Source organism: Maylandia zebra, linkage group LG20 (assembly GCF_041146795.1).
Source record: "Maylandia zebra isolate NMK-2024a linkage group LG20, Mzebra_GT3a, whole genome shotgun sequence".
Taxonomy (NCBI): domain Eukaryota; kingdom Metazoa; phylum Chordata; class Actinopteri; order Cichliformes; family Cichlidae; genus Maylandia; species Maylandia zebra.
The window spans coordinates 23,705,678-23,728,168 of NC_135186.1; the positions used below are offsets into that span (position 1 = coordinate 23,705,678).

The 22,491-nt window shown below is 40.8% G+C and overlaps 1 protein-coding gene across 3 annotated transcripts in view; it reads right to left on the minus strand.

Annotated features, from left to right (window-relative positions):
- LOC101466595 (dedicator of cytokinesis protein 3) overlaps positions 1–21,058 on the minus strand; it is a 53,263-nt gene extending 32,205 nt beyond the window's left edge. For 2 of the 3 annotated variants that reach the window (XM_012917856.3, XM_023154928.2), the window contains exons 1-11: positions 20,310–21,058; positions 13,669–13,752; positions 12,385–12,425; positions 10,434–10,489; positions 5,813–5,909; positions 4,248–4,396; positions 2,802–2,886; positions 1,427–1,468; positions 418–572; positions 156–237; positions 18–78 (exon numbers count right to left, since the gene is read on the minus strand). In XM_012917856.3, coding sequence (XP_012773310.1) covers positions 18–78; positions 156–237; positions 418–572; positions 1,427–1,468; positions 2,802–2,886; positions 4,248–4,396; positions 5,813–5,909; positions 10,434–10,489; positions 12,385–12,425; positions 13,669–13,752; positions 20,310–20,346 — 889 coding nt within the window. In that variant the 5' untranslated portion in view covers positions 20,347–21,058. The remainder of the gene's footprint in view (positions 1–17; positions 79–155; positions 238–417; positions 573–1,426; positions 1,469–2,801; positions 2,887–4,247; positions 4,397–5,812; positions 5,910–10,433; positions 10,490–12,384; positions 12,426–13,668; positions 13,753–20,309) is intronic. The other variant, XM_012917855.4, reaches the window with a different exon arrangement.
- Between the last annotated feature and the right edge of the window lie 1,433 nt (positions 21,059–22,491).

The following is a 22,491-nucleotide window of genomic DNA, read 5'->3' on the forward strand; positions in this document are numbered from 1 at the left end:
ATACACTTGTTATTTACCCGTTCTTATGACATGTGCAACAATGTACAGGTCTCTCTTCAAGTCTTTGCTGCTTAGGTCCTACAGAGAGGCAGGAAAACAAATGTTAACAGATTCAAGAAGGAACAAAAAAGTAAAAAAAAGTACAAATATCTTACCGTGAAGAGAGCACACAGGCGATCAACCTTCTCTGGATTCTTTGGTCCTCCATTTTTGTTCAGTTTCACCATGAACTTTTCGCTGCAAACGAAGCCAAATCACAGTTTCAGAGTGTCTGACAACCACAGAATGCCTCAATCTGCTGGGCAGAGACTGTGTGTAGATGTGTATGTATGTTTGTGCTCTTGAACAGCTACAGTTTGTACTTTACTGTAAGCCCATTCAAGGCTGTTATGTGCGCGCTGAGGCTCCTCGGTGTACCTGATCTGTTTGGCCTCGCGACTGTCGTACAGAGAAAAGAAGACGTCTGCATCCTCGCTGATGCTGTTGTAAGTGAAGCTCTTCAGGTTGATGAAGAGGTGGTGCGACACAGGGACACGGCAACCGTCACCATGGCGCTGTCTTATGCTATCACCCTGAGAACGAAAAAGAAAGTGACCGCTCACAAGACCACACTGCAAGCGAGGCCAAATACCTGCCACTCTGTATATAGATATGTTTATTAAACAGATCAATGGAAGTATTGAAACTGTTGAAAAATTCATAAATAAGCTTTACAGTGTTGTAACTAGAGTCTATTTATAGTGGAGTCAGTAGAGATGAACGATTTCATCCCAATTAGGATGTGAAAAGATGAACAGAGTGATGGAAAATTGGTGGCTTTGCTATAAGGGAGGGTGCAATATCCTGTGTTTATATAATGTATAAGTTTAACAATGAAAAGATGCATATGTGAATGCACAAAATCCACAAAGTTTATAAGACCTCTGAAACTCACATATTTACTTGTTAAGCTAAAGTGCGCTTACAAGAAGACACTGTGCTTTTACTGTGCTAACAGCAGTTTATGCTTATGTAAATCTTTATAGCTATCGCACTAGTTTCGCTCTTCTTGGGCCCAAAGCCAGACAGACTTTACAGCGCATCCTCAAACAAAATGCAACGTGTCTTTAAAATAGTGTTCCCACACGAGAGAAAGCTATGATATGGCCTACAGCACCATTTGTGCATGCACTGGGACATATGTGATTCCAGTGGGAACCAGTCCTCACACCCTGGCAGTGTTGGTGTCAGTTGGTGTCAGGTTCTCACCAGTATTATAGGCACCGAACACCAAAGAGTCTAAATGTGATAGCCTTAGTGCCAGAGCAGTGGCCTGACTTCAGGACGCTCATTTGCGACAGAGTGTTTGGAAAAGAAATGAAAAATGAGATGTGCTGATGAAAAATGAGCTGTGACGTGTTCGTGATCACCACTGAAATGGCCGTACCTGGTTTGTGCTTTGCTGACCACAATGTCTGCTGGATACATGCTAAAAAAAGTTCAGAGGAAAAGATGTCAGATCAGTGAGTCCATTGTTGTTTTTTCATCCCACACAGCTTTGAACTTATTTACCTTACAGGAGCTTCAGACAAACACCACCTGAGCGATGCCCTGGTTGATGCTTCAAATCTGACAAAATTTCACCTACGTACATTGCCGAGTGGCTACGCTAGTGTTCCTGTAGCGCTAAAAGAAGCCCACATGAGGCAAAACGTGAGCATGTGGGAGAGAAGAGGACAAAGCCAGTATCGCCCACACACCCCCCTTCTCTGCTCAGCAGCCTAAAAGAACTCCCCTACTCCCATCCTTCAGGAGGTGCCAAGGTCTTGTGCCCTGCCAAAGACAAGCTCACTTTCATCGACAGAGTCAGGAGGCTTTCTGGCAAGGAAGACCTGCGCTGTTGTTTCTGGACAGAGCATTTAGTGCACAAACATTCAGCGTGCAAAGCTGAGAAACATGGCAAGGGGATAATGGGAGGCTGCAGGGCAGTTGGAGAGTGTTTTCATCAGCATATGGTGCTTCAGCCACTGAAAAGAAAGGATCTCCCTCCCAGATAGCAGTCTCCAGCAGCATTACATTAGATTTCGTAACATCTGTGCTGTAATCACACATTTCTAAAATTGGATCTGCTTCAGCAAGTCTCCTCTGTGTGTATAGATTTGGAAGTCCCACATCACTACAACTAAAGCACATTTGAGACATGACTTATTCATGGAAATGTGTCTCTGGTCTGGTTCTTGGCTTAAAGCAAGCAAGACTTAAATCTGCAATTTATTTTTCAAAAATAACAATTAAATATTCATTTGCATGTACTGTACTTTTCCCACAGCCTCACCTGGGCCTGTCACTTTGCATTATGTATGCATTACTAGTTAGATTACAGCATTACAGTCACGTGCATGTAAGAAAAGGGACACATTCAATATGGCTGTAAAATAAGCATAAAGAAGAAGTCACATGACGCAGCTCCAACAACTGAATCGTGCAGTCTCTGGTGAGTCACCTTGCTATGGATGATTTGATAATCGGTACATTCACACATCACTACAATAACACAATCCTATCCTATATGGAAAAACAGCGTGTGCAATGGCAAAAAAAAAAAAAAAAAAAAAAAAAGCGCTCGGTAGGTAAAAAAGGATAGAGTGCAAAACAGTGAGTCATGCCTACATATATAGTTTATCCATGCTGCAGGGACACATTTAATTGCATTTTATCATCCAAAGAATACAAATGCACTGCACTGACTTATTCTGTTTAATAATTAAAGGGATGTGTTTGTACAGCGTGAATTGGTTCAACAATATTTCCAGCCAACATACCAGTTTGTATAGCTCTGATACGCTGATCTGATCCGGATCCACCATTTCAAACTCTTTTCTGGGAACAAGGTCTAAGCCAAGGTGTCTGATGGGAGAGGGATTTGGTGTGAGTAAAGAAAAACAGAGGGGGAAAAGACATTAGAGGTTTTAGCTCAAATGAAACAAAGGTGTCATATCACCATAATAAAATCTGCAAACATTCCTTAATAACAGTGGTTCTGAGTGCACACCACTTACTCCACAATTTTCATCAAGTTGAAATTTACCTGAAACTTAGCATAATAATAGTCACTATAAATCCATATAAAGCTCACGAATAAATCCAAACAAAACATACTCGGGAACATTAAATAGCAATTGCTAAGATTGCTAAGCGATTGCCTGATTTGTTACAGATTTAGCAGCTAATTTTCCTCACGTGAATCTTGGTTAGCTGACATAAATATATACAGTACGGAGCAGAAATACACAAGAGAAACACCTGCCCTTAACCATTTTAACCCAAATAAACCATATACTGTGTACAGGTTGGTGTATCACCCACACAGAATAAAAAAAAGTTAATTTTTTTAAGGCTACAGCACCACATCCAGCAGACAATATTAGATCATTTTATTCCAGCAGTTCAGTAAGACATTTCTGTCATCCCTGGAAACCCGTAGTAGAACGAGGATTTATGGGTTTGAATGGTACTTAACCACTCAACATGAGTTTGCATTATAGTAACCCACTAAAGGGGTTAAGAACAGTACTGGAATAATTGTGCTCTGTTGCCAGGTACAGTTGTCTCATGTGGTTGCATCTCATACTGTAACTCTTGACTTAAGCAAAACTGTGCAGCCTTAACTCGTGAAGCACTCTGCGCGGACCATGAAATTAGATCACTGCAGCTCTCAGATCAGCATGCACCACACACTGACCTCAACTCGCATGATAAACGACTCCATACTTTAAGAGTTTGTATATTTGATTCCAAGCACGATATGCACAAATATTGACCAAGTAAAGTTGTTTAAAGTGAATTTTATGACCAAAAATCTCTAAATCTGTTTTTAAACTGACAGATTTTCCCTCCACCTAGAGCTCTTCCTTGGCTGAACTGAAACCCTCGCATCATTATTTCTGTTATGGATGCCTGTCACAGCTCAGTTGGAAGGGGTTTGAAACTGGCAACAGCAAGAATATGGCTTTACAGTTCCTCCGGGGGGATTTGCATTGACTTTAAGCTGCTTCAGATTCACTCATCTGCTAAATGACCATAAAATTACATCACAGCAATGCTCTTACACACCCACTCATCCACTGTGGCAGATCTCTCCAGTGTCATTTGTATTTATTTTTTTATTCTTTGGTGGCCAGTAGTTTGAAACAAATGTTTGCTTTATAGCATGACTTCGCTTAACCCACTCTCTTAATCTCAGTGCACTCAGTGCGAGTGTTACTCACTCATTGCCCCAGTCAAGCCGTACGGTGATGTGGCGCTTGATCTCGCGAGTCTGGTCTTGGGCGAGGTGACCCTGGATCAGCTGCCGACGAAGGTCAATGAGCTCATTCATCACATGGCGCAGTTTATGGAATAGATCTACCTTGTGTTTCTGTATTTAAAGAAGGCAAAAAAGTTAGGTTTGGGATATACAAATTCACCAAAAAAAACAAGAGATTAAAAACTCTCTCTCCATGGGTCTGAAATAAGAATTCAGTGATTTCATTTTACATTCAGGCCAAACAGGAGATCAAGACAAAATCATGCTTTGAATCCAGGCCTCTGCCAGCCCGTGCAGGCTGCAGAACAATATGTGTTGCAACTGAGTTTCAAGCCCACTGGTTTTGTTAATGAAACGGGAAAAAAAATACAGTTCCCTCACAAATCTGCTTTGACCTCATCACAGTAATGAATTTCATCACCATCTCTCACGGACCAAGAACAACAGTTTTAATTCAGGCATTCTCTGTTCTCCCTAATGGTATGACAAGCCCACATAACCACCCAGGTTTGTTTACATAAACGCAAAGATTAAACACCACTACGATGCCAATATAAATTTAATGAGGATAAACACTACATGCTTTCAAAGGCTGGTAGCTGCTGAAAACAAAGATTTTTGTCAGGGTTGATGAGCCCTTTCAGACTGCTATTTACGTGCATTATAATGGATACACAGCTATGCTTAGGCCATTGCTCCCGGAAGTAATACCATGAATTCTAATTGGCAACAATAAGGTGAAATGTATCAACATCTAGCCAATGCCGCATCCTACAGGGGGGTGAGCACCAAAACCAGCACTGTTAAATCAGGGCTTCATATTAGTCGAGCTTCAGAGGAAGTTACATCACCACTCCAATGCCGGAGGCTGCTTAGTTGCTCAGAGCATGAGCAGTCCTCAGTGAGAGGTTATGTAAAAACTCGTTGCCTGTTCTGCAACATAGCCGCTCAGCTCCCGAACTCAAAACCCTACCAACCACTTCTGCCTGCCCCCTCGACACTTAGCAGGATTAAGGATGCTTTAGGTTTCCAGTAATCACTTTTTGCCCGGCAAAGTAAAGGCTGAGTGAAGGTGGTGGATCTTAAGAAAGGCAGGCCAAGATCAATAAATGGCAGAATGACACAGCATGAAATTGCATACGACAGGTCTGTAGGCCATTATCTGTGTCCAACCACCATGTCTGTTCTACATAGATAGTACATGAAAATACAGGGTGACAGTCAGAACGACATGGAGTGGAGAAATATCTTAAGGAGATGTCGCAGGACTATATTTCTAGCGAATCACTACTTCTGTCGGCAAAACCTTATTTTACCAGGTGTTGAATTGTGAGCAGGAAAGAAAACATGATTCCATCAAACCACTTAGGGGAATGCAAATGAAGCAACGGTGGATGCATTTTCTTTGCGAAAGCTGTTTTGTCAAATCCCTTGGAAATCTTAGTAATCTCAGGTCCACACGCACATTTATTGCTTGGTGGTTTGTTTTGATATAAGCAAGATGTACTGTAATATACCGCTACTGACCACATAGAGCTGCTTCCACAAAACGCCCCATTCCTGCAGTGTGGAGGTGGTCTCTGTGATAATAGGGTCCTCGAGGGGTACCACCGTCTCGCACAGCCTACAGCGAAAAAACATGAATTTCAAATCAATCCCTGAAGCATCAATACAACTGGTACAAAAAAATATTCATACTACACAATATGAAGACTCGTCTTAAAATTGCAGCATTTGCCTCTTTATTTTAGAAAAGCTGCATAATGAAAATGTTGTATTTAGCATGAAACTGTGTTTTCAACATATAGTTTTCTTTTTCAGCTGTTCTTTTGTAGGTTTGCTGCTGTGCTTGGGATCATTGTCCTGCTGCATGAGCCCTAGACTCTAAAATACTTTGGTATACAGAGGAGTTCGTGGTCAACTCAACGACTGCAACATACTCAGATTTTGTGGCAAATTCGGTGCGTAATGGCCAAACATCTCCACTTTGGTCTCGTCTGTCCAAATGACATTCTTCCAGAAGTCTTGTGGTTTGCTAAGATGCAGCTTTGCAAACATAAGCCGTGCTGCCATGTCCTTTTTAGAGAGAAGAGACTTTCTCCTGGAAACCCTTCTAAGCAAGCCATACTTAAATATGGTCTGACACTAGGGTGAATTTGCTTGGACTTTCACTCCTGAGACAATGAGCAGCTTTCATGAATGCTTTCTTATTCCTCACTGTACCATGATGGACTCTGTATTGCTTGGAAATGGCCTTATAACCCTGCCCACACTGATGAGTAGCAACGGTTACTTCTTTAAGATCATTGCTGATACCTTTCCTCCTTGGCACTGTGTTAATACACACCTGAATGCCCCAAACCATAAAACTGCAAAAACTTCTGCTTTTACACATTTGCTGATGATTAGTGAATAAAATGCATTTGAGTAGCTGCACCTAGCTGCTACTTAACCTACCAGTAAGGGAGTACTTAGTTTTGACATGCTCTTTATGGATTTTGACTCAATTTTTTGTTGGAATAAATAATAACACAATATAAGATGTCATGTTTTTCTAGCTCATCTCAGATTATATTTATTGTAAGACCCGCCAAGGACCACGTGATTTTTATTATGTTCTGATATGTAAAATCTTAGAGTTGAAAGAGGGTTCACTTTGTTTTACCATGACTGTACATATGATAAATGATTAATAGAGAACAATAAAAAGAAATGCCTCTCTTTTAATAAATTCTTTGGTGTTATCTAAAACATATTCTGAAGTAGGTCACATCAAAGAACATACACTATTTCTATTGTACACTATCAGATTTAAATTATAATATCAGTATGAATACTGGAGATCCTGGTGTTGGTATCACACTGAAACTTAATTTAATGGTATTTCCCACTCCCAGCTGTCTCCAGATTAGCTTAGAAATGGGTGAAGTCACAATTACACATCAATATAACTGTTTCAATGAGGAATTATGTAATTATTCTCTGAATGCAGTTAGGAAACAGGGTGGAGCTAGCCAATAAAAACCATAACACTCATCCTTCTTGTGTGACCACATTCATGGGGAAATATTAAAGCAAAGGTTAGATGCTTGTGAAGCTCTGGCTTCCAACTTTTATACTGTATAACATTTTAGAACAACGCAGGCATCTCCATTCGTTGCACAGTGAGTGGGGGTGATTGTCTGTGGTGGGGATGCTTTGGGAGAACTACACAGATGCAGTAGGTGTGTCAGCTCATTAACTCCATGAGACAGCAAAGCAGATTTCCCAAACTGCAGCTCCTGGAGCGAGGAAGTATAATAATGTCAATTTTGAAGCCTGTACTTTTAATTGTTTCGGTGAAAATGAGAGTTTTCCTGCTATGTGGTAACTCAAATGGAGGATGGTGATATAAGAGCAAACTCCTGATTCACACTGAGCTACAGAGCTCTTCTGCCTGTTTTTCTCTGTTCCGTTCTGGCCCCGCACACCCATGGCCGGCTATTGTTACCAGATGCATGTAGAGGACTGCAGTGTACAGTGTGTGTGTGTGTGTGTGTGTGTGTGTGTGTGTGTGTGTGTGTGTGTGTGTGTGTGTGTGTGTGTGTGTGTGTGTGTGTGTGTGTGTGTGTGTGTGTGTGCGTGCATGTCAGCAGCTGTCAGGTGGTAATTCTCCAGACGATGGCATTGTCACTAATCAGTGGTGAAGCAAAATTAGATGGCAAAGGAGGGAGGGATCTGCATCCACTGACATTGATCAGTTGATTAATCAGTATCACACTGGCTGTGTAATGAGAGAAAGAAAGCTCCATCAACTCTATCAGCGCCAATAGATCTGACCAGTAAAAACAAACATATCACCCTCTTGTCATCCAGCAGTATGTCTCAATAAAGGCCTGATTTTGATGGTGATGGATCACTGCTGCTGAAGTTGTACATAACATCATTGGCAGTGTATTTCGAGCAGCACACGCCCTTCTAAATGAAATTCTCAGTACTGCAAAGGATTTTACTTTAACTGTGTCAACTTAAACATAAAAAAGTCATTTACACATGATGACATGTTTCTTTTATGCAAAAGGTGTTCCTTCACCCTAATTTTAGTGAAGCTATTGGGATTGACGCTGGCAGAAGGGCTTGCCAATATAAATCTGTCAGTCTCTGACACGCTATGCATACCTTTAGAAATGCTCCAAATTAGGCTGAATGAGAGTAAAAAGCACCATAATTATCATAGTGATTGTTTCCAAAACAATACACTTTATCTCTTACTGATGGAGAAAACTCTATAAATCCAATTATGCCACAAAACAGTCCAAAAAACATAATTAGTTTTATTTACTAGCAGATCAACTCCTTAAAGCCACCCGCTGTTAATAAAAAGACTAAATTGGACTCTCAATTGGACTCTTACAGTGAAAATTGTGCAGGGATTCAAGATCACGTGCAAAGACAAGCAAACAGCAAAGGGAAAAAATAGTTATGCTGTTATAGTTTGATATGTATGCATCCTAATTACAAAGTAGGGAACTTTTTTGCAACTGCAGCTGTTGCTAACAATATTGCTGTGGTCTGGGTATCTTAAAATGGTTTACAGCATTCGTGTCTTGAGGGGCTCGAGGGCCTCGAGGGCCTGTGCTATTACAAGATGTATAATTTAGCTCCGCTAATCTTGCTTAACAGGACTGTTTGGGTGTGATTTGATCACATTTATTTAACAGCTCAGGGAAAATGTGCAAAACACTGCACTACTATTGATGTACACTCAGTGAAATGTTGCTAAACTTTGATTTGGGAAATATGTGGCATTGCTTTATTTCTAACCTCTGCTGGCTGTGAAAAAAATGCATAAAAAGTACTTAAGACAACCACATCAGTTCTACTTTTGTCACAAACATGTCTGCTTTTCTAAAGAGTTGATCAGGAAAATACGCTCACTTGTGTTATGCCTGTATTAACTCCTTGTTAAGCCAATGGTATCAACATAATGCATTTAGACATATAGACATGGTCAAGATGAAGAATGGGGAAAAGGGGATTTAAGTGGCTTTCCACGTGACATGGCTGTTGGTGCTAGACAGGCCGCTCTGAGTATTCCAGAAAGTGCTGATCTACTGCAACTTTCCCAAACACCCATCTCTGAGGTTTACAGAGAATGATCTGAAAAAGATAAAATATGGCAGTTTTCTGGGAGAAAATGCCTGGTGGATGCCAGAGGTCAGAGGCGAATGACCAGACTGCTTGGAGCTGATAGGAAGGCAACAGTAACTCACATAATCACTTGTGTTACAACCAAAGCAGAAGAGCATCTCTCGAATGCACAACACATCACACGTTGAAGCAAATAGGTTACAGCAGAAGAAGAACACCACATCGGGTGCCACTCCTGTCAGCTAGGAACAGGAAACTGAAGCTGCAATTCGCACAGGCGCACCAAAATTGGACATCATTGGAAAACTGTTGCCTGGTCTGTTGAATTATTTCTGCTGTGATGTTCAGATCACCTAAATATGTGAAAGCATGTTGTACCTTGTATCAACAACTCAGGTTGTTGTTGGGGGCGTTATGGTCATGGGTATATTCTCTTGGTACACCTCAGTACCAAGCTGAGTAACGTTTAAATGTCACATAACACCTGAGATACTTTGTTACCTTTTTGCCTTCCACACCCATAGTGCAGCCATCTTCTGATGGCTGATCCAGCAGGATAACGTGTCATGTCAAGTTCAGATAATCTACAACCATTTTCTTAAACTGACATTGAGTTCACTGTACTCAAATGACCTCCACAGTCACCAAACCTCAATCAAGCAGAGAGGTGGTGAAACAGGAGATGCACATCATGGGTGTGCAGCTGAAAAATCTCCATTAAGTGCGTGACGCTATCATGTCAACATGGATCAAAATCTCAGAGAAATGTCTCCAGCTGAGATATTTACGGCCTTTACATAAAGTAAAGTTATGTTTCTGATATCAGTTATAATGCTTCATTCTGTTTCATTTGCAAGGGAAAGTCGTCCTGATGAGTTCCTATTTTGGGACAAGAATGCTATCAGCTAGAGTGGACACCCTGTGGTGCAGTTTGAAAATCAGATTTGAGACTGACATTCTGTGCTCTACTTAGGATGCTGCACATGCTTGAATAAAAACACTCAATCATACAGCTTACCCTCTGTTTGTCACTGTAGATTTCTTCAAGTGGACATAGCTGACTGGGAAAATACCCTGTGGATGGAGGACAGAGCAACGATGTTATTGGGTGTGACAGGATTACATGTCTAATTCTCCAGCACCATGTGACCAAACCTATTGTGTTATGTTTGTGTTATTAGGTAGTCTATCCTAAACCGTGTTAGCTGCAGCAACTGGACATTTTTTAATTCATTTTGTTGCTGGCAAAACATTATATGCTGAGAGAAGTGTAATAATTGCTTTACATGTATTTTTACATTTTCTGCTGTGTGTTTAGAATTCCTGTAAAAAGGTGCAGAGACAGGAGGCAGAGCAAAGTGCAGGATACCTATTGTGTGTTGGCTTAGCGGCAGAAGGGCACGAGAGACTGAGTGGTGCTGGCTGCCACCCTTGCAGTTCATATTTCTTATTCTAATCTACCAGATGTGAAGAATTGGCCAGAGTGAGCACAAGTAATTCTCTCAGCTCGGAGAGAGTATGGGGGCGAATAAACGTGGGCAGCGGAGTACATAACAAAATGGAGGGGTGTTAGTAAGAACTGTAAATAGCTGATGAGAGTAGAGAAGGACAGCATGTAGCCACTAACACCTACATTTACCAGGACTGGACAGCATTTGTGTTTTCTTTAAAACACTCCAGCAACACTGCATATTACTTAAGCTTCTGACACTTCATTTTTAAGCAAACTGAGACACAATGAATTGCAAAAATTACCCTCAGCTTTTATCTTTCTAACAGCAGATTTGGTATTTTGCTTCTGATGGCATTGCTTTTATTATGAACATGCAACATTTAGGCAACATTTAGATATCTGCTGTTAGCACAATGAGTTTCCACACTGCTGTGCTGTGGTGAGCAATGATGCTTGCTGAACACTTCCATACTCTATGGGAGGCAGATATATGTTAACCATGTAGTATTGAATTAGTGCAGCTATTGATCTCTCTTAGCTGTGATGGCGCTAACTGTGGTGCATCTACAGCCTCTTCCCACTGAGCAGATAGCAGAGGATTTATCTTAATAATGACGCCGCATGAACAGACTCTCAACAGAGAACTAAGACTTTTAGATTTGGCCTCTCCGTCTCGCCTTTCAGCTGAACTTTCTTTCTATTTGCACTTCTCCCGTGTAAACTATCTGTGATATGGATTAGAATTAAACTGAAGTTATTAGGATTTTTTAAATAGCTTGTTTTGGTAAAATGAAGTTAATAACTGCACCATCTGCTGGTTGAAAGGAAAAAACAATTTGAATCGTCCACAGAATTCTGCTCATGGAAGCCAGAAGCGGTACATATTTTACTACAGCACAGCATATGCATAGAACATATCTCTATTGCACTTTTTCTTTTCTCATCATCATATATTCTTTATTTGTGAATAAAACATTAAAGCTGTCATATATCTGCACCATAAAGTCAGAACATCTTGGTTAAAATGTGTCTTTTTAAAAGCACCTCTGGAAAATACAGGTCAGGAATCTTCTATTTTTGTCAAATCAAAGCCATATTCGATAAGTTCATCAGCCATTAAGGTCTTTGTTGTCTAGACACGGTTATTTCTGGTGGTGCACATCTCTCATATCGCATTATCATTCACAAAAAAACGATTAAGGCTTTGATAAAAGCTTCGTGTGGAGCTCACATTCTATTGCAGGGCAGCCATTTTTATAAACGTGTTCATGACACTTGATTTGTCTGCTATAATCTTAACTTTACTAGTCTGCAGTCTTTGAAAAGTGCTGAATTATTAAAGGAGCCCACACTTGCAGAGATATAACACATCGACTGCTAACAGTGTCTTTTTGCCTTTGCATGCAAATAAAAATATGAGTCTTACAATGCCTTATGCTGACCTAATTTCAATGCAGAATAGTGAAGGTATGGAAATTATCACACTATTAAAAGTGATTAAAGATGCTCTAATTACCTTGATAGAAGGCTTCTTGGTAGAGAACCCTCTGTACCAGCCTAAAGAAAGAGGGGAATTCACATGAGAAAGGTTCACCCTCACAAAAAATAACAATAATATAATAAAATGTTAATCTTTCAAGTCTCCATTCTGCTGTGTCTCCATTGGTTTGAAGAGTTTCAAAGTGAAATGTTTTAACTCATGGTCTGGATACTAAATAGTCAATGTAATTACATGAAATAAACAAATCTATGACAATAATATCTAAACTATCAGGCTAGTTCAGCATTATATGCTTTGTAGACTCAAACAATATCAGTTATACAACCGTCTTTCAAAAAATGGTAATAAGGTGTTTAATGTAAATAAGAACAAAATGCAGAGATTTGTGAATCATTTAAAAGCTAACATGCCAGTTTACAAACTGAGACAGTTTATTGGTTTTCACAGTGTATTGAATGTTTTCCAATGACAGATTTGGAGTCACTGAATATTGGTTTTCAGCCTTTTTCATTTTAATGTAAAGAGATTTCTTCAGAGTCACAGAATCTGTTACTAGTAATAGAAATAATCTGGCTATGATACAGTTTTTACATTTGATGTTATCGTAGTTAATGGTTTGCAAGTCAGTCTGTTCAAATGTACTAGTGTTTTTAAGATTTACACAGGGTGCTAACTCTTTTTTATCATTTAAGCCTTTATAGGGCACTAACTGTAAACTGTAAACAGCTGTAAATTCAAACTGTCAGCACCAGAGTTTTTGGAAGGTATTATAAGAAGCTTTTTGTACTGTTTTGCAAATTTTTTTCACTGTTTTGTGGAAAATCAAGCTACCATATCTGGTTAATCACCCAATTAACCAGACTAAGGGTTAAAACCGCATCAATGGTATGAGTCAAATTCCTGTTATCTATGTCACTACAGTCTCTAAAAGATAAGCCTCAGAGTTATTATTTTTACTGTTTTTAATTTGAAAAGAACAATTGTTCAGGGAGACAGGAAATCCGTCTGGAACCAAACAACTCTTTATAAAAAGACAAAGTAAAGTGTGCTTCACAACCTTTAGACAGTTAGCATCTTCTTTTAAATTTATTTTGGCAGTATAATGTTCTTTTCTTTCTTACCATCAGATAGTGCTTTGTTTTTTGTTTATTTGGCCCAAAAAGTAGTGACATTACTCATTCTAAAAAGTAAACAGCAAACCCAATAAAAGCACGTAATAATAAACTAGTTTAGATAACTGAAAAGGAATAAGCTCCATTATACATTCAGTGTTGACATAAGAGACCGGGCTGATTTTACCTTCACTCTTTTCCAGGATCTGTACAGTTTCCCCAATCTCCAGGACCAACGCCTGGCATATTGGTGACCGGAAGTTGCAGATTACTGTGCAGAAGGGAAAAAAAACGAATCAAATGATTAGATATCAAGTCATGAAAAAGCATTTAGCCATACAGCACTTTTTAATGTAACTGCTGTTAACAAAAGTCACATCACAGATTTAAGATCTATGCTTGCTTTCATCTTTGTGGCCTCTGATTGAGCAGGGAACATCCCTCTTCACTGTCATGTCTTCACACGGCATGTGTTTTGGGTTTGTATCGGGGCAGTCAATGCATCGCTTTAATAAGCTGTTTAATGCAAACATCTAAACACAGTGTCACACAGGAAGCACAGCTTAGCGAACTGTAAACAAGCTCCCACCCTGAAGTGGGTAGTCATTTTAATAAGCAATTAATTCTTAAGCGACCTGATTTTTTCTTATGTTAAGTTAATTGAACTATCCCAAAAATAGAGCCCACACAAACTGCTAAGTAATACTGCTAAACGGTGATTTATCACAAGTTCTTATTAGCAGAAATCTTTCATGCCACCTGCTTTTTTTTTTGCTGTACCAGCTTCAGTAACAGCCACTGACTCAAACGCTGATGACATGATTATTCTTTGGGGAGAAGAAGCCACAGTGAAGGCCTTAAAAATTGCATCAGCTCTGGAGCTGGATTTTGTCTCTGCAGCACTGCAGCTCGGCAACATGAGCCACGGAACAAACAGTATACAAGCCCCAGTAAAGACAAACTTGTTTAATAATGACGGCACTCCGCTGATGATTTTAAAAACCTACAAATGGTGGCCCTTCAAGGAGAGTTTGGCGTGAATCATTATGCTAATGTACTAGCCAGGGGAACCAGTGAGGGGGAGGAAGGGAAGGAGGAGCCTGAGCTCAGCTCCGTTGCCTGTTTGAGGATAGCGAGCGCTCAGTTCCTGTGCTGGGGTAACTATGGCAACAGATCATCACAAACTGGAGGGCTTTCTTCACTGTAACTGCTGCAGGATCAGGGCATTTTAAAATGGCAAGCTTATGGATGCTGCATTGCACTAGAGTTCAGATGTATTAGGAAGAGAGATGGGCAGACTCAAAGAGCATCCTTGTCACCTTTTCCGTTCTGCCTCCAGTCAGGGCTAAGTATTTCCTATTTCAGAGTCCTATTCTTTAATGGACTCGATTTCATTTGAATTGCAAAACCTGCACTCACAGCATCTGAAAACTCTTCAGCGGAGGCCACGTCAGAACAAGATGAGATTGTCATGTTAGACAGAGTTGGGCACAGAACGCAGGCTCATATTTTCAAAGTCCTCCCTCACAAAACCTCCAAGCTGTGTAAACACACAGACACACACTTGTTTCATTGTGCCTAAGAGCTGCGGAGCATTAGCATATCTTCAAAACATAACCAACAAAATTCAGCTTCAGACTTCGACATGTTGAACGTAGGATGTTGGAAGGAATGACGGGACAGGGAGTAGAAAATGTTGGCAAAAAGCAAACATTTTCCACTCCGCAACAGTATACCAGCCCAGACTGTCCCTCTATTTAGTTGAATTCATGATCCACATGGCATCTGAGGGCTGCTATTGTGTAACCAGTAAATCATTGGAAGGAATTATGGGGATTGAGCACAGCAGGAGACTCCTGCTGTCCTCTCACCTACATTGTTCCATGTATGACATAAATACATGTCGATTCTTCCATAAGAGCCACCTGGTTTCATTTATTTGTCAGCTATTAAACACATCTTTCTGAAAGTTTAGCTTTGGGAGTCTAGCTTCTAGGTTGTGACTTTCAGAGCTGAGTGAAAGCACAAAAAGGATTTTCATAAATAATTTATAATCAGCAGCAAATGAGTGAAAATGAGCTCATGGCTTTATCATTCTTTCAGAAAGTGTAAGCGCAGCAATTTTCCAGAATAATGAATTCAATCTAAGTTAGAAAGAGAACCGCACAGACAAACGTACATGCTTACTGTATTGCATCAACAGGCGAAAATACAAACGCAAAGCTTTTAAGAGTTCAGTATTCTGTGTTGGCACAGAGAATGAAGACAAGCTGCAGTTGGGTTTCTATGACAGCACTCAGCCTTCATCATAAACACCTCACATGTGACAAAAGAGGCACAATCCTTGGATTATCTTATGCGAAACGTTCCAGCGTTATAGCCGTCAAGCATCACACTGGTCACCTACTACAGAGAATCACCGAGGGGGAGTAGACTCAAATTGGAGAATGTGAATCACGCCATCGTGAGAATCGTGAGACTCGCTCACACTTTTCCTCTGTCGGGCCATTACTTTCTAACTCACTTCTTTTCACCAGCAGTGCTGTCACCAATGGTGTGTAGGAAAAAGGCTAATATAATCAGAAAATGTGGGAACAGACTCAGCGTGGTTTTTGAAATAGTAAGCTGACTGCATGAGTGAACACCAAAGTCCCCCTTGACTCAATCCTGTAGTGATGAAGTGTAAAAGGGTCTTTCAAGCAATGATTGCAGATAAATGTGGCAATTGAGAACCCCAAACTTACAACCCATCCACATCTCCACAGTGTTAAAAGAGAGAATTGTAGCACCACAAACACTTTGCCGAAGTCAAAGCGTTTGTCACGTATCAGATTTGGATCAGCTAAGCAAACACCAATACTAATGAAGAGGTGTAAATCCAGATTAAAAGAAAGGATAGACTCTTTTAAAGCAAACGTATTTAACTCTTGCTGTTTTAAATTCATTGTAATACACTGAATTAAATGAACAATTTTCCACTGAGTCTGAAACTTCAGGGAGGTTAAAATACCCAAATCCATTTCTACTAGTTGTGTAGAAAACCGAGAATTATGATAAAAATGACTAAACATTAACAGACCATTAAACATGAAAGAAAAACGTGCTGTGAAACAATGCAATAGAAACAGTAGAAACAATGATTAAAAGTTAAATATCAACAGATATTTTTATGTGAAATTGGCACATTCCAGAAATATGGATGCTGTGTTTGGAATTTATTCGTTTCTCGGTGATGCTGTTTGCTTGTCCATTTGCGTTAAAAAACAGTAAGTCACATTTAGAGTTTATCTGCTATCAGTGACATTACTAGCTGAGATGACAGGATATGCACTCCGTCCATAAAAATATTTTACTCTACACGCTTGTTTAGCATCAGTCTATTGTGTGTTTGTTTAAGTCTCATCTTTGACCTGTTTTCCTTGTCTACCCTTCTCTTTCCTGTTACTCCTGAGACATGTCTATCTCTGAAATAAAATCAATTCTCCCTTTGTACAACAGACGAAGGAGATGTTTGTATTGCTTCCAGTGTAAACACTGACTGTTGCTGTCATGTGCTGAAAAATGTTTCACTGCTATATGTAATAGAGTGACGTTTTAAACAGAGCCATATGGCCTTGCTTGAGAAGTAGTGATAGACACATACAGTGCCTAACTGCATGATGGCCCGCAGGGGAGAAATATTCTGCAGAGAAGGTGGTAATGCCATCAAAAACCTGCCAGTACAACAGTAAACACTGTTATGGATTATAAATTGTCTGCTGTATTTTCAAACAACTGAGTGCTAATGGCACCACTGTAGTGAGAAATGCTTTATCAAAGAGGACACTGTGCTCATCTATGCTGCAGTGATGGCGTGAACTTATTTACATGTGTTTCCTTTTGCCTTTTAGTTCCAGTGAGCCATAACAGGTAGAACGTATGCACACTATGGAAGTCCTGCTTTCCTGGATTGAATAGTCCTGTCCCAGATCTCTGGTAAGTTAAAAATTACACAATGGTCTTTGGGCTTCGCCCACTGAGTCATGGAGTTCAGCACGACTTGAATGCACACTCACTTGCTGAGACACATTACTGCACCGAAGTCTTGCCAACCAAGCGATTTCTGCCACAGAGGCAGAGGAGCATTTCACTATATCTGCTTCCAAATTAGTGTCCCAGAAATCTAGCCATGCCACCCAACTGCAGGAGTGTGTGTAACTTTTAAATTCCTGTGTACACAACTGTCACACCATTAACACTACCTATTTTTATTGTTTTATTGCTAGTGACAAGTTAGCAAAGCGACAAGACAGGAAACGTAATAATGATAAGCTGATCCTGTGGCCGTGATGAAACGAGCTTGCTAAACTTTCCACTGCAGATATAGGAAGGATGGATGAAACTGGAGAAATGCTACTTTGGGCGGATGTCTGTAATCCCACTGTCAGCTGAACATTATCTCTGTCTTTTATTCTGTCATGAAAACATTTTATCCTAAACTTGTCTGTTTCAGACGACGGCCTTGACTGCTTGATTATTTGGTGCTTTGCATCTGAGCCACATCCATGTAGCCACAGATGAAGACATCTGATTCATTTCTCATGTGGGCAGGTACTGACTTGCAGTCTGAGCTCTTTCCAATTAAAATGTAAAGGAATATTGCTGCCTATATGAGAAAAATCCATCAGTGACTCATTTGTGCACAAGAAAAAGGAACATTTTCAGCTTGTAGGAAGAAAAGATTTCAAGAAAACTAATTTTAGGCTTGTGATTTAACAGTAATCATTTCAATATTATGTTATTGTGTTATTTTTAACTCCTGGCATCCTCAGAGTTATGTTATATCACAATGTTTTAGCATAATGGCTTGTATTTTTAGCTACTTTTGACAAACTGAGAACTAATTCCTATCTGAAAAACAAGGCAAATTATTATAAACGTAACTGTGCATTAGGATAAACTACACTGGCCATTTTAAAGTTAGGGTAAACAGCACTAGCAGATATAGAAACAAATATTTCCGACATAAACACAAACAAAAACCAAACAATGCGGAGGCCAGGATTGTAAGAAAGCCATTAACGTTTCATGAGGGGTCTTCAGCTGCCTCCTTTTAAATGGAGCCTGTGAAGATAACAGAAAAAAGAAAGGCCCGGTTGGCTGCTGACGGACCACATCTCTGTTTCATATCTGCGCATGGTAATTTGGGTAATATGAGAAAATATTACACGCAGTGACATAATAAGGCAAGAAGATAGGGGGAAAATGCAAAATGGTGCCACTAACACCACAGATGAGGCAGGAGAGGGACTGATAGCAGGCTTTTGGGGCTGTATTACCATTTATCGCAACAGTTCAGCAGCGTGGGCTTCATCTGCAGTGATGCCGGAGAAATACTGAACCTCGCGAGCCAGCATGTTGTCTGAGGCAGAGGGGGGATATTCACCGGAGCGATGTGTTCAGCTTTCACAAGGTACAGTGTGTACCGAGTAGGTATACGGTGGCTCTGCTTCCCCGCATTTCAGCACCGTGGACAGCGTCATCTCCAGATTCCAGCACCACGGACAGCGCCAGGTCACTCCGCACTGACTGGCGCGTTGGCTGCGCCGAACTGTTGCTTCCACCCCCCCCCCCCACCAACACAAAACTACCTTCTCCTCCCCTGTTAAAACACCCCCCACCCCTAGATGTTTGCGCTTGGAAAAGTACTGCAGTGATTTCTGCGATGGACGGAAGGATGGAAGAACACGGGGACGATTAGATGCAGCAGCTGGAAGTGGTGATGTTATGGTAGGGCTGCCGCTTGGGGTTCTCCGCCTGCGGTCTTTCTGAAACCATCATGACCAACGCAATGCCTCCAAAAAAGTGTATATGTGTGGGCGTGTGTATGAAGAGGGGGGGGGGGGGGTATCATGTGCGACTCAGTACGAGTAGCCCTACAAGTATAAGAAGCAGCAGAGCATCTGGACATGACTCATTCCCCTAATGAAAACCCTCTGTAGTGTATTCTCGCCATAGTCACTTCGGGACTCAACAGTCAATTTATAAACACCTTCCGGGATCTTGTGACGGCATTTTTTGCATCCACTGGTTATTAAATCGTGTACAGCTCGCTTTTGTTCTCCATAAAATGTTGTCATGAGCCCAGGATGCTGCTCAAAGTACACGCGCACACACACACACACACACACACAGAAAATGTAAAGAGTGGTACTTTGCAGTCCCTGCTGCTGCGGCACCAAGCACGTCAGTTTTATTGTTTTTGGGGGGGTTGTGGGTTTTTTTGTTTGTTTGTTTGTTTTTTTGTCTACAGGTAGACTTCAGCTTCACTCCAGCCTACACCTGTTGGAGGGACGCAGTCACGATGCCCCCTCGTGGTTTCAAAACAAATTGCGCCCTCCCCCCATTACACGCGCTCGGAAGAAGAAAAGGCTAAACCGCTACATTGACGCATTTTTATATATGTGTGAATAAAACCACCAAACTAAAGACTGGGAGCGCATTTAACGGGCCGCCTGCGGTTGTGTAAAGACCGTGATGGCATCTTTAAGGTGGCTGGTTGTAGGCTGTATCATCCCACGCAATTTCCCCTCTCTATGCAGGCACTGTGCGTGTATATCAGCCATTATAAGTCTGTGTTTTTCATTTGATGTAATGGGCTTAATAGTATGGGGGGGAAATCAGGCTGCATAGCCAATGCGGGATTTCGAAGAACAAAATTTGGGTGTTTTCTCTTGTAAAAACTGTCATCGAGAGGCTGAATGAATAAAGTCAAGTTAAAAAAAAACAGACAACAAAACTAGAAACCAAGCATCGTTAATTAGCATTAAAAAGGTGTTGTCGACTCACCAACTCCGATTTTCTCCTCTTCAGTAGGTATCCACATATTTGGTTATTTTCCCTTCGGTAGAGCAAGCCACATTATGTCGATATCGTGAGATGATGCTGCTAAAAATGAGAGCTCAAGGCTACAAATTATCCTGGTTGCTGATACATGGGACTACATGTCTCGACCGGAATCAGAATCCTGACGTTCGTGTGTAGAAGGGGGGAGGAAGGACCATCAAAGCCTCGATGTCTCAGCTCTATTATGTCCCGGCGTGTGTCTCTAGCCTGATGCAGTCTCTGTGTCCACCTAATGTAACGCACACACGCATATACGCACGCGCACGCGGTGAGCGGTTTTTTGTTCTCCACAAAAGAAATTTTTTTCTCTTTTTTTTTTTTATTGCAGACGCATTTCAGCTGGAACTGAGAGATTCGTTTTCCTCGAAGCTTATTTATTTATTTTCTTTGTGCTTCTCTTCTTTCCTCGGATTTCATCCGCTCAAGTCTGTCTCGTCCACAGAGGGCTACCCAGCGTGAACGCGCGGGATCGCTCGATAATTAGTAGGTAATAGGTCGCGATATTTGATCACCGGTCCAAACTGCCGAGTTGGTGCAAGAAAATACTGAGAAAACTGCAATATACCCAAAGCTGCGCCATCTTCGCGGTCGTCACATGACTTGTTTTGTCAACACTGATGTGTCAAGCATTTGCAAATATATGCACGATCTCTCTCTCTCTCTCTCTCTGTATGGTACTTTCATCCATCAAAAACACAAACTGCATTTTCTCCTGCTAGGACGCTCATGCTGACTGGCTGGCAGTCTGCCTCTCTTTGTGTGTGTATGTGTGTGTGTGAATGTTTTATTTTAGTGGAGCTGTTGGGCATAAAGAAAAGCTCCCAGTGATGCACATCAGGCCTGACCGTGTGGGGAAGTACCTCCTGGTTGAGTCATTTCAAAGAAACGGACCCACTACCCGCGATGCTTTGTCATAGTGCAGTCATGCTCCCACAAAGGAGAGATGGAACTTTGATCCTTTGAATTTGACTGATGGGTTTGGCAAGCTGGGTTTCCCAAATGACCTGCATCCCAACACCTCTGTCTGGTTTATGGATGGCTTTCACGGTCTGATATTTGACTTTCCATTATTTATTCACAAGCGTGGATTATAAAATCAAAGATTACTGGACATTAGTAGAGACTTAATTTTGGACATAGACTTAAGACTGCTGCACTCGAGAGCAGTTTGTGTTTTTCTTCTTTTTCCAGTCCACACATTGTTGAAATAAATTCCCAGGACTGAATATTAGCAGTTTAAGTGTTCAGTTACATTTTCATTTTCACACCTGGATGTTCAAATTATGTTTCAAAGCTTCCAGGCTGCTGGGAAAAAACTAGTGATCCAGTTCAATTCAGTTCAGTTTTATTTATATAGCACCAAATCACAACAATGGTCGCCTCAAAGTAAAGACCCTACAATAATACAGAGAAAAAGACAACAATCAAATGTTCCAAGTGCAAGCATGTGCTTTGGTGACAGTGGGAATGAAAAACTCCCTTTTAACAGGAAGAAGCCTTTGGCAGAACAAGACTTACAGAGGACCAGCCATCTGTAGTCATTAACGATATATTTGCCCATTAATATCCTCAAGGCTTAAAAAACCCTCACATTTAAATAAGTCAAAGCATGTACGTGTGCAAATAATATAAAATACCCAGGCCACACAGTAATTTTCCTTCAGGTTGCCAAAACCATAGCTCTTTAACAAATGAATGTGATCAACACTCAGCCGTGTAGATTTAAACAGCTTTTAGAGCAAACAGCTCGACTGTAAGCCCATTAATTTGGATTTTAGGGACATGTATATGATGCAGTGAATTTAGCTGAAACACTGGGTGTCACAGTATGACTCACTGCTTTTAAAATGCTGTGTGGGGTAATGAGTAACTCTATGAACATCAGTTTTCTGTGAAACTTCAAGGCCGTGGAGTTTGTTCATGAGGTATAAAAATCCCTGCAACCTAATGCCAGTAAATGCATTCATCCTAGAACTCCATCAATGCTTTTTCTCAAAATATTTGCTTTTCATCCACCGAGCAGACCGACATTGATTGAAATGTTCTCATATATGCAGGAAAATAATACACAACCAGAGAACTGATGTTTGAAATCAGATGAATGTGCAGCGGCGACTCATAAAAT